The sequence below is a fragment of the Enhydra lutris genome, unplaced genomic scaffold, assembly GCF_002288905.1.
Source record: "Enhydra lutris kenyoni isolate GAN:26980312 unplaced genomic scaffold, ASM228890v2 scaffoldscaffold6, whole genome shotgun sequence".
In the NCBI taxonomy this organism is placed as follows: domain Eukaryota; kingdom Metazoa; phylum Chordata; class Mammalia; order Carnivora; family Mustelidae; genus Enhydra; species Enhydra lutris.
Window position 1 is genome coordinate 34,680,273 of NW_019154090.1, and position 12,489 is coordinate 34,692,761.

Sequence of the window (12,489 nt, forward strand, 5' to 3'; positions counted from 1 at the left end):
GGTATGAAACCAGGGGGTTAAAGGAGATCTAGGAACATCGTGGCCATGAGAATTCTCAGAACCAAGTCCTGGAAAGCATGTAGAAGCTGAGTATAGAAGGAAGAGAGACTAAAGGAATGGTATGCAACCAAGGTGGGAGAGTGTTTCAAGAAGGAGGGAATAGTCTACCATTCAGAGATCAAATCAGATGAGGAAAAGAACATGTGTGTGGCATTTGGCTGCGTGAAAGCCATGGTAAACCCAGCCAAAGAAATTAGAGAGGGAGACAGGAACGGAAGGCAGATGGAAGATCAAAGATAGTATGGAGGAGAGGTAGGACAGGCAGTGAATATGGGCAAATTTCTCAAGATCTACCCTAAAGGGGATCAGAGACACAAAGTAATAAGTGAAAGAAGAAGTGGGAACAGCTAGAACATGTGGGTGCTGCCAGGAAGGATCCAATAGAGAAATGAAAAGCTGATGTGTGTTGGATGGTGATGAATGAAAGACTGCAGTGCTTGTGTGAGTGAAGGAGGATTGCATCTGGAGCAGAAATGGCAGAGGGTGGGTGGACCTCTGTTCAGAGAAAGTATGCTTCGTGAGGAGGGAAGAAAGAGAGAGGTACTCATTGGATGGGTTTTCTTTACTCAGTGAAGCACAGAAATTGCTGGAACTAAAGGAGTTTGAGAAGAAGCCATGAAATAGTCCTTTCATGGGGCTGGGAAACTTTTAAGAAAGAATTAGTAAGTCTGGAAGTCGTTGACTATTCATGTGACGTTTGTGATCTTGAATGTCAACTCAAGCTTGTCAATCCGGTTCTGTGATTTTCTTCATCAGTTTCAGTGATAAAATATGGATAAGATGGACTTGGCTCTGTGACTAAGAAATCAGAAATGAGGTTAGGGGATTGAGGGTATCTGTGAGGGAATGACTGTGATACTGGACTATGGAAATAAGCTAGACAAGGGCGGAAGTAAAAGGAGGGAGAAGTCTGGTGGACAGTGAGTGATCAGCAAGGTTAACAAATAAGAAGTTTTAAAGTCAAATGGGTATAGGAGAATGGGTACTGTCAAGGTAGGGACTAGAGAGATCAGGTGACGTGGTCCAAGAGTGGGACATTAGGAATAGAAATTTCAAGGTGGTGGTGATCAGCCCTGGTACTTTGTAACTGACAGAGAAAGAAAGAGAAATCATGACAGTTAAGGATGCCAAGGAACTGAAAGTTCAAAGTAAGTTGTAAAACCATTCTTATTTATCATGTATATTTATCATGTATATTTATCATGTATATTTCATGGATCATTTCAAATCCTTATTTGGAAAAGGAGAGGGTGCACATAAATAAGTAGTAGCGATGGTAGCTGATTTACTATGGGTCTACTCTGCAAATGCCATATTAGGACAGATGTTTGAATGTTATGCACCAGAATTCTGTACCGCCATTAAGATACTGCTTAGGAAATCTTCTAAAATGTGTTAATTCTCATATTTTAGTTAGTGATTCTTGTGTCTCTATCAGTAATGATAACAAGACTCCCTGTGGCCTTTTGGTCAAGTTTAATACCTTTTGTGTGGCATGCAACACCCTTCTGATCTAGCCCAATTCATGTGTCCAGTCTTATCTGCTGCTCTTCCCTTGAGATGTTCTGACCACACCAATTCATGTGTCCAGTCTTATCTGCTGCTCTTCCCTTGAGATGTTCTGACCACACCAATTCCTCCAAAGTTCCCAATGTCAGGTCAGGTGTACATGTCCTTGCAAACGCTTCTCCCTCTGCTCAGCATGCTGTTTCACCTGGATAACTACTACCCATTTTCTAAGACCCATCTAGAGTGTGAGCTCCTGGGGCAAGCCTTTTCAAAAAACTTGAACCATCCAAAAGGGCCATCTTTGTGGGTCAAATACTGGCAATGTCATGTTGTTAGTAATCTGTTATCACAAATGCATATTTGAGCCATTCATTACTGATAGTAGCTACCATTCACCGAATTGTAACTGTGTGCCAAACACTTTATATTTATCAACTCACGTAATTCCTACAAGCCTGAAACATATGTGTAAATACCTCCATTAGATAAGGATTCTGAGACTTAGAAGGGCCTTTCTAGGAGATGATAAAAAACAAATGGCAGAACTGGGTTTTGTTTCTAAAGGCAAAGGTCATACCATGCCCCCATTCTTTGTATTTTTCATTGCTATATTTGCAGCGCTTGGCATGCATCTGGTACACAGTTGAAATATGTATGATATTCTTCACCAGTCAGAAGACTCCCCAAACAAATTTGAAGGCTGGCTTTGTTCCAGGCCCCGGGGACTCTAAATCCTGACACCTTATGGTGGCCCAGTCTCTTGACATTGGCTTTACCTTGATGAATGCTGCTGCTTCCCTGAAATTTAGAAAGATATGTTTTGATGGGTGAAACTATAAGTCTGAACTATCCTTAAAGTCTTAATCCTATAATTACTCTTTGTTTTAAATCACTGCCCTGATCCACATGTGGCAGACAGGCTCCCTATTGTTGGCCCCGTAATTATCAAGGAAGACCACTTATTTAGATACTGAGAAGGAAGTGTGGATCTGTTGATGCAGGAGTGCCAAGGCTTGGTACGATACCGTCAGAGGGCAGAGGGCATCTGGGTTCATTTCCTGAATACACTTTTTCTTTTACTGATACAGAATTTACCTGGTGCTCATAAGCACAATGGTACTTTCCTTCTAAAGACCAGAAATGTTTCGGAAAGTACAACATAGCTGTCCCAAACCCCTGTATGTGGGGCCTAACATTCCTTCTTTTTTTTTTTTTTTTTTTAGATTTTATTTATTTATCTGACAGAGAGAGAGAGAGAGAGAGCAACAATGAGAGTGGGAATACAAGCAGGGGAAGCAGGAGAGGGAGAAGCAGGCTTCCCGCGGAGCAGGGAGCCCGATGTGGGGCTCGATCCCAGGACCCTGAGATCATGACCGGAGCTGAAGGCAGAGGCTTAACCGACTGAGCCAGCCAGGCGCCCCCTAACATTCCTTCTTGATGCAAATTTTGATTCTCTAAGTTTCAACAGAGTTTCTGGTGTCCAAGAACACAGCAGGAGTTCTCAAACTTTAGCATGCTTTAGAATCACCTGGAGGGGTTGTTGGAATGCAGATTTCTGGGCCGTGCTCCCAGAGACTCTGGTTCGGTTCATCTGGGCTGGATCCCTAGACTCCACAGTTGAGTCAAGCTCCCAGATGAGGTTGATGCTGCTGGTCCAAGGACTATACTTTGCTTAGCTCAAAATCCTGCTCGAGTCCTGGTTTAGAGGATACCACATGAGGTTGAATGTAAAAACAAAAATCTCAGAAATTTTCTGAGTAAACATCTGAATGCTGAAAGATGTAGACAAACAAAATCAGTGACTTAAAAAAAATCTGATTTTCTACATTATATTAAATATAGGCAACAATTGTTCTTTTGTGGAGGGAGACCAGTTGGCTGGAATCTGGGAGTCCTTCTTCCTTCCAGGTCTTGGAAGAACTTTCTCCTCTATGACCTACAGGACATCAGTGTGTTTTGTCCTTAAAGCTACTCTAGAGGAAAATGCTGCATAAAGTTGATCAGTCTTTCAATACAGAAGCGAATGCAGAGAGATTTTAAGATGAAACTATTCCATAATAGGAAATGTGGTCATTAGATTTAGGATGCAAAAGGCTGATTTTTCATTTTCCCTCATTTAGAGACTTAAAAGATATTTGCATTTCTATTAGATTCAAAATGGGGCTGAGTCATACAGATCAACACATTTCTTTTTTAACAGGAATCCTTTGTGTTTGAACCCAACTGCCTCTTCAAAGTGGATGAATTTGGCTTCTTTCTGACCTGGAGGAGTGAAGGCAAGGTAGGCAAGTTGTTCTTTCCTGCCGTCTGATTTAAACCCTTGTATTTCTCAACGAGTAGGCAGAAGGCCTCTTAAGGGCATGGACCCCTACACTTATTTATTCAAGATTTTAAAAACGTGCTCCCCTATGGCAGGCATTGGAGATACTGTCCTAGACCTCATAAATTCCAATCTAGGAGAAGGAGGCATTCCAAAAAAAAAAAAAAAAAGATACAAGTCACTGAATGTTGTGAAAGAGGTCAGGTTGTTACAAGAGTTAAAACAGGCAGATCTGATTTAATCTTTGGAATTAGGAAGGTTTCCTAGAAGAAGAGAGTTTCAAGCTGAGTCTCAGAGCTGCATTAAGAGCATGTTCATCTTGTTACACTCCGGGACTTCACTCAATACAGAGCACAGCGCACACATTAAATGAATCTTTGAACTGAGTTTAAGGAAGTAGAATTGGAATCCTACAAAAGCGCGGTACTCACTTAATATTACATGTACACTCACACATTTAATGCTGTCTTACTCTAAGCACAGTATTATATGCATAAGATAACAACACTTTATAAACATAAATAATTATTCAGACCTACATCCACATAGACAAGTATATCTGAAGTGGATGAAACGTGTGGGGTCACAGCTATTTCTGATTGTTGGGTATCTCGATGACCGTCCTTTGTTTTTTGCTCCCTCTCTACCTTCCTGTCATTGGCATTGCCTTCAAAATTGCGTCGCCCATCTGTGCCGCAGGTCTGGCAGGATTTCAGCTCACTGCTGTATTATATTCTCTCTTTCCAGGAAGGACAAGTGCTAGAATGTTCCCTCATCAACAGTATTCGATTGGGAGCCACGCCCAAGGTACCCTTGATTGGTGTTTGCTTTTCTTCTAAACACAGAATGACTTAGTTTGGAAAAGGGTGCTGGGATGTTATTTAAGCTTTCACTGCCCCAAACTCATCAGTGGGGAATTAAGAACACACGGTTTAGAAGTCTTTTCACCTACATCCTTTGGGTGGTCTGGATTGCATTGTATTCAGTTCTATGAGAAGCGAGAAGTGTTACTCACCTTTCAAAGAGAAGATGCTTGCATCAAAGAAACAGTTTCCTTAACTCAGAAATTAATGCATCAAGGGCCCCTTCCCTCTGCTGCCATTTTTTCCTTAAGCAAACTGTGAGTCACTTCTGGTCTGCGGTTGATGTGGAAATTTAAATGGCATGGTTAGTTCCATGTTTGTGCACCTGTGCACGCAGACAGTGGCTCACCTTGGAGGCTCCGTTTAACTCTGAGAGAAAAAGATGACAGAGCATATAAATCTTCTTCACAGTGATTGACTTGTTTGAATAAGAAGCTGTTTGCGTAGTGGTGCTGGGAGTTTGGAAGCTGGCTTTTTTCTAGAATATTAAAGCACAGTATGTATTCCCTTTTTCATAATAGCCCTGCAGGTTTTTAGATGTTGAAAAACAAAATTGCGTGCCTCATTTTGTTTCTGTGTGTCTTTTCCAAAGCTGTCCTCTTTTATGTTAGTTAAAATTCCCGTGTAACTGTTGGCATTTCCTCCTGAGTTTTTTGGAGGACAAAGATGCTATTTTACGCGCTAATTAGGGTAGACTTACACTGTCTTCTTTCCAAATAAAGATGTCGTGGCTTCTAGGAGATGAACATACTCACTCTTTGTGTCCGGGTTGCTTGAAAGACTCAATCTTATTTTTTTTTAAAGATTTTATTTATTTATTTGACAGAGATCACAAGTAGGCAGAGAGGCAGGCAGAGAGAGAGGAAGGGAAGCAGGCTCTCTGCTGAGCAGAGAGCCCAATGTGGAGCTTGATCCCAGAACCCTGGGATCATGCTCTGAGCCGAAGACAGAGGCTTTAACCCACTGAGCCACTCAGGCGCCCCTCAATCTTATTTTTTAATAACCGTTGGTTGCTGGCTGTGCAGATGTCTATGTTTATTGGCATGAGATGTCAGGGACTGTCCTCTGCTAAAAGGCCCCTTTGATCTCTGTGGACACAAGCAGGTCCTGGTCAGAGCCTTTCCATCCCATTATCATCTTCCAGGACTCCTATAGTTGCAACCAAGAACCTAAAGAAAGACCCTTGCACCTAGTTTTCTCAATCAGTAATATTAGAATACTTTTCTTACCAAATGAGTTCAGGTAGTGTGTAGTGTTACAACTTTTCCCTCTGCATGTTTTAGAATAATGCTACATATAAGGGCATTTTTTGACAGAAAGAAAACATTTGTCCTTCTGTGTATTGCACTACTGGGTATTTACCCCAAAGATAAAGATGGAGTGAAAAGAAGGGCCATCTGTACCCCAATGTTCATAGCAGCAATAGCCACAATTGCCAAACTGTGGAAAGAGCCAAGATGCTCTTCAACAGACGAATGGATAAAGAAGATGTGGTCCATATATACAATGGAATACTGCTCAGCCATCAGAAAGGATGAATACCCAACTTTTGATCGACATGGATGGGACTAGATGAGATCATGCTGAGTGAAATAAGTCAAGCAGAGAAAGTCAATTATATGGTTTCACTTACTTGTGGAGCATAAGGAATAACATGGAGGACATTGGGGGAAGAAAAGGAAAACTGAATCGGGGTAAATCAGAGGGGGAGACAAACCATGAGAGACTGTGGACTCTGAGAAACAAACTGAAGGTTTTAGAGGGGACTGGGATGAGGGAATGGGTGAGCCTGGTGGTGGTATTATGGAAGGCATGTAGTGCACGGAGCACTGGGTGTTGCACATAAACAATGAATCTTAGAACACTGCATCAAAAACCAATGATGTATTTTATGGTGACTAACATAACACAGTAAAAAAATTTTTTAAAAAAGGATAATGCTACATATCAGGGCATTTTTCAATAGAAAGAAAACATTTGTCCTTCTGTGTATTTTTACATCAAATGAGCATGTTCCCTCCATGCTCTGTGATCTAACAATTTTTTCCTATTTGTATACTTTACACAGGATCCCAAAATCCTGGCCGCTCTCGAAGCTGTTGGAAAGTCAGAGAATGATCTGGAAGGGCGGATAGTTTGTGTTTGCAGTGGCACAGATCTGGTGAACATCAGTTTCACATACATGGTGGCTGAAAATCCAGAAGTAACTAAGGTAGCCTTAGTGAAAAAAACCTCGCTTCTCTTTCCCCTCCCTATATGTACATATGTGGTCTGCCTAATATGTTATGTATAATTTTGATTTATATAGTAATATTGTATAGTAATAGCTTTAATTTAAAATTTAAAAAACATATTTCCATTGCCTAGGTGGAATGTTGGTGTAGAAAATTCAGCAAGCACAGTACTCTTGAGTGTATCACCTAAATATACCAAGAATACAAGTACATCTGTGAATATGTTGTAGGAGAAACTAGCCCAGCACCTGTTACACTAGAAGGTGCACAGGAATCACGGGATTTTGTTAAAAGGAACATGGTGATTCGATGGGTCCGAGATGGCAACAAAATTCTCCCTCCCAGGTTCCTAACTGATACTCATCCCGCTGGTCTGAGAACCACAGTTTGAATAACAAGGGGCTAGATCAGCAGTGCCCAGTAGAATTATCCATCAAGCCACAGATATCATTTAAATCTTTCTAGCAGGCACATTTAAAAAGAAGGAGCAGGTGAAATTAATTTCAGTAAAATGGTTTGTTCATACCCAAAATACTGTCATTTTAACTTAAAACCCATTTAAAATGAATTAATGACATCTTACGTTCTTTTTATAGCACGTCTCCAAGATCTGATATGTACTTTCAATTCAGCCTAGCTATATCTGTAGTGCTCGATAGCTACATGTGGCTAATGGCTACCATACTGGATAGCATAGGTCTAGATGGTGAAGATATCTAAGCTCCACCCCCCCTCACCCCTATAAGTTATTACAGTACTGGGTCATGATCTGTCTTTTAATACCGTACCCAGCGTACCATTGCCCTGGCAAGTGAGTCTCCAAGAGCTTTTGGCCAAAGCCAAAAGCCTCAAACATAAATCACTTTTCTGCAAGACATTTGTTTTGGGGGGTGGCTTTACCTCTGCACAGAGCTCTCAGTATCCTTCTGTAACAGGTGTGGGAAGGCCTGAGCCTTGATTCTCCTGTTACAGAGACCCAGGTGTGGGGGCTGTGGGAGGCATTTCGTTTTCCCGTTTAATGCTACCAGAAGAAAGTCCATGTAGGGTTGAATGAGAAAGTCATCATTACACATATCGGGTTTTAGAGCTAGACGGGAATGTACAGATAGGCTCATCGGACAGAACCAAGCTTAGAAGCCTTGACTGTGAACCAGAGCTACCCGGTGGCAGAAGTGAGTCCTGTAGACTCTGAGACCCTCTAAGCTCTTTACCCCCAACTCACAAAGGATGATCCACATTCCAGCAACACAGTCTCGCCTTGGAGCTCCTTACACCTGGGAGTCTGAGGTCCACGCAGACCTACAGATCCAGAATCTTCATTTTTTTAACAAGACTCCTCCCGCTCCCTGCCGCAGATGACTCAGATGTGCAGGGAAGTCCGAGCCGCTCCCGGACTCAGACTTTGGAGCCAGGAATGGGTACTCCACGTTACAGGGGAGCCTTTGTTTCTGCCGCGTGGTGGTTTTGTTGGTTTTGTGCTCTTGTTCCAAGTTACCTCGCTTTCGGAGAATAGAGATTGCAAAGCCTTCAAGTTCTTTTGTTATTTTGCTTAGATCGATGCCAGTTTGGTCCCTTGAACCCTGCTGATCTAAACGTGTATTTTTCCTGCTTTTTGTAGTTCACGCCTGCCTCGTTGCTGCAGAGGTCTTTTTTAGTAGCCGTTTGCCATAGCAACATTCAATCGCAGAAGTCCATGCTGACCACTCATAAAGAAAAAGCTTCGTTAATCAGATACAGATGTTGAGCTGCCCCAAATTTTACAAAAAGACCATTCTGTAGACCTGTGTCTTCTGGCTTTTGTCATCTCGTCATGTTACAAGCAGTATGCTTGGGCTTCGGGATCAGGTGGCCTGGGTTCAAAACCTTGCTCTTCCACTAGCCGCTGTGTGACTTAGACACCTGACCTCTCCGTGCCTCATTTCCTTCGTCTGTGAAATGGGAATAATACCAAAGCCTCTGCTGTTAGGCGTGTCATGAGGATTGCATGAGTTACTGCCTGGGAAGTGGTTAGTGCAGTGTCACTCTTTGAAAGCCTTGGATGAGTGTTAGCCCTGATGATACCAGGGTCCCAGAATATTAGAGCCAGAAATGGAGTTTAGGAAGGACTTCCTACCACATCATTTTTCAGTGAGGCCAAGGAGTTAAAAGAACTCATGTTAGACTACACAGCAGGTAGATCAGAGTCTGGCCTCACACTCGGGCTTTCTGATATCCCATGAGATACTCCTGCCCATCCTACCTGATGCCCTGAGCAGGTACAGTCCTGGAAAGATGGCTCAGACCAGTAGATCTCATAACTCTTTTTCTTTCCTGAGTTGAGTGCTATCAATTGTAGTCCATTTCATTTAACAACCATGGTCCAAAACCTCTCTTTCTGAAGAGATAGTAGATATGTCTATCTTTGAAGTAGGGGTAAGGAGAGAAAGTTAAGATTTAGGTTTCTTTTTGTAATAGTGTTTCCACTGACAGAGTAGGAGGTATTGAAAAAAACTTAGTTTTACTACTGAGTCAGTTCTCTAGTTCTGTGTAATTGTTTAGTATAATGATGTACGTCATTATCTGGTCCTACTCTACAAATCTTTCAAAATATTCTTTCATATTATCTCAGTAATTAACTCTGTTTTAGCGTAGCCTGTAACTATAACTTTTATAGAAAATAGAAATACATTTGTTTTGAAAGAAGATGCTTTTATGAGAATAACACCTTACCCAGCATTGTTTAAATGGTTTTTATCCAAGGCATTGGAAAAACTTATTCACAGAATATACATATATGTGGGTAATTTGGCCTGCTTCCTGATCTCAAAACTTAACTGTACTAATTCATATCCTAATACTCCCTCCAGCACTGACAATATTTTCCCTGTCGCCTCCATTTTATTCCTGTTCCTCTGTATGTGTTCGTATCCCCACCAGAACACGCAAGCCATTGAGGTGAGAGGATTTATACAGAATACACACAGATGTAATGGCATCAGGTCAGAATGATGGCAGAATTCACAATTCACATCAGGTCAGGTGAGAAATGTAGAGACAGCCCAGTGTTCCTAAAATGGCATTTATCACTCTATGTACCACTTCAGCCTGAGTACGACCTACGAGCCTAGAGTCATGGTACTGTAGGGTAAGCTAACTGCCCTCCTCTTCCTTCCCTGCATTCCTGGTCAATTTATCACAAGAATCATTTAAAGCAAGTCATCATTTTTCTTAAATAACACATGCGGACCTTAAACACTTGATTGTTTAACTAGAAGCGTATAAATGGGGTTCAGTTGTTGGCCAATCTTTCTGGGTCAGGGATGAAGTATTTTCATGAAGTGTGGGTCTGTGGATTGGGGTCGAGGGAGTTTTTGCCTTTATCTGACCTGTGAAGCATGGTCTCAAATGCCCAGTTTGGTTGCATTGAAGTGAGGCTTTTAAAGACAACCCGTGGAGCAATGGGAGGGCAGAATCCTACAGTTGTAGAACTTCTTTCCCTAATCCTGTAGTTGTTTTGTTCACTCGGTTCGAGAAAAAAAAAAATACGTGATGCAACTTGCCTTTAAAGATATCTTTCCAAAATATCCAACTTAGAGAAACAACAGCCCTCTTTCTTCCCACAAACATATTTCATGGGTTCATATAATTTTTATATCTTTAAGGATTTATCTCTTTATTTGAGAGAGGGAGCGAGTGCTCATGTGTGCGAGCATGAGTGGGGAGAGGGGCAGAGGCAGAGGGAGATAAACAGATTCCTGGCTGAGCAAGGAGCCTGATGTGGGGCTTAATCCCACTACCCTAAGATCATGACCTGAGCAGAAATCTGGAGTCAGTCATTTAACCAACTGAGCCACCCAGGCGTCCCAGTTCATAAAATTTTCAAATTGCAATAGACATAACAGGTTTGATAACAAACATGAGTAACTCGTAGTAAGCATGTGAAGTAAGAACGAAGGGTCTCAACATACCCGGACAATACCTTGCTATGAGAGTTCAGCATTCCCTGGGTGGTCAGAGAGTTTTGCTTGTTGTGTGAACATCTGACAAGTACTAGTCTAACCAGTGAGAGAGAAAACGAGAGAGTTTCTAGTAGAGAAGTTGCTTAGGAGTGTTTATCCTATGAGATTCCTGAACCTCTTTTTTTTTTTTTTTTTTTTTTTTTTTCTGCTCCAAAGTTCCCAATGTCAGGTCAGGTGTACATGTCCTTGCAAACGCTTCTCCCTCTGCTCAGCATGCTGTTTCACCTGGATAACTACTACCCATTTTCTAAGACCCATCTAGAGTGTGAGCTCCTGGGGCAAGCCTTTTCAAAAAACTTGAACCATCCAAAAGGGCCATCTTTGTGGGTCAAATACTGGCAATGTCATGTTGTTAGTAATCTGTTATCACAAATGCATATTTGAGCCATTCATTACTGATAGTAGCTACCATTCACCGAATTGTAACTGTGTGCCAAACACTTTATATTTATCAACTCACGTAATTCCTACAAGCCTGAAACATATGTGTAAATACCTCCATTAGATAAGGATTCTGAGACTTAGAAGGGCCTTTCTAGGAGATGATAAAAAACAAATGGCAGAACTGGGTTTTGTTTCTAAAGGCAAAGGTCATACCATGCCCCCATTCTTTGTATTTTTCATTGCTATATTTGCAGCGCTTGGCATGCATCTGGTACACAGTTGAAATATGTATGATATTCTTCACCAGTCAGAAGACTCCCCAAACAAATTTGAAGGCTGGCTTTGTTCCAGGCCCCGGGGACTCTAAATCCTGACACCTTATGGTGGCCCAGTCTCTTGACATTGGCTTTACCTTGATGAATGCTGCTGCTTCCCTGAAATTTAGAAAGATATGTTTTGATGGGTGAAACTATAAGTCTGAACTATCCTTAAAGTCTTAATCCTATAATTACTCTTTGTTTTAAATCACTGCCCTGATCCACATGTGGCAGACAGGCTCCCTATTGTTGGCCCCGTAATTATCAAGGAAGACCACTTATTTAGATACTGAGAAGGAAGTGTGGATCTGTTGATGCAGGAGTGCCAAGGCTTGGTACGATACCGTCAGAGGGCAGAGGGCATCTGGGTTCATTTCCTGAATACACTTTTTCTTTTACTGATACAGAATTTACCTGGTGCTCATAAGCACAATGGTACTTTCCTTCTAAAGACCAGAAATGTTTCGGAAAGTACAACATAGCTGTCCCAAACCCCTGTATGTGGGGCCTAACATTCCTTCTTTTTTTTTTTTTTTTTTTAGATTTTATTTATTTATCTGACAGAGAGAGAGAGAGAGAGAGCAACAATGAGAGTGGGAATACAAGCAGGGGAAGCAGGAGAGGGAGAAGCAGGCTTCCCGCGGAGCAGGGAGCCCGATGTGGGGCTCGATCCCAGGACCCTGAGATCATGACCGGAGCTGAAGGCAGAGGCTTAACCGACTGAGCCAGCCAGGCGCCCCCTAACATTCCTTCTTGATGCAAATTTTGATTCTCTAAGTTTCAACAGAGTTTCTGGTGTCCAAG

At 41.9% G+C, this 12,489-nt stretch overlaps 1 protein-coding gene across 3 annotated transcripts in view; it reads left to right on the plus strand.

Annotated features, from left to right (window-relative positions):
• The window catches only part of LOC111141620 (phospholipase C beta 4), a 168,339-nt gene that overhangs the window by 26,028 nt on the left and 129,822 nt on the right, over positions 1-12,489 (plus strand). For all 3 annotated transcript variants that reach the window (XM_022494323.1, XM_022494325.1, XM_022494324.1), the window contains exons 2-4: positions 3,770-3,850; positions 4,637-4,696; positions 6,821-6,964. In XM_022494323.1, coding sequence (XP_022350031.1) covers positions 3,770-3,850; positions 4,637-4,696; positions 6,821-6,964 — 285 coding nt within the window. The remainder of the gene's footprint in view (positions 1-3,769; positions 3,851-4,636; positions 4,697-6,820; positions 6,965-12,489) is intronic.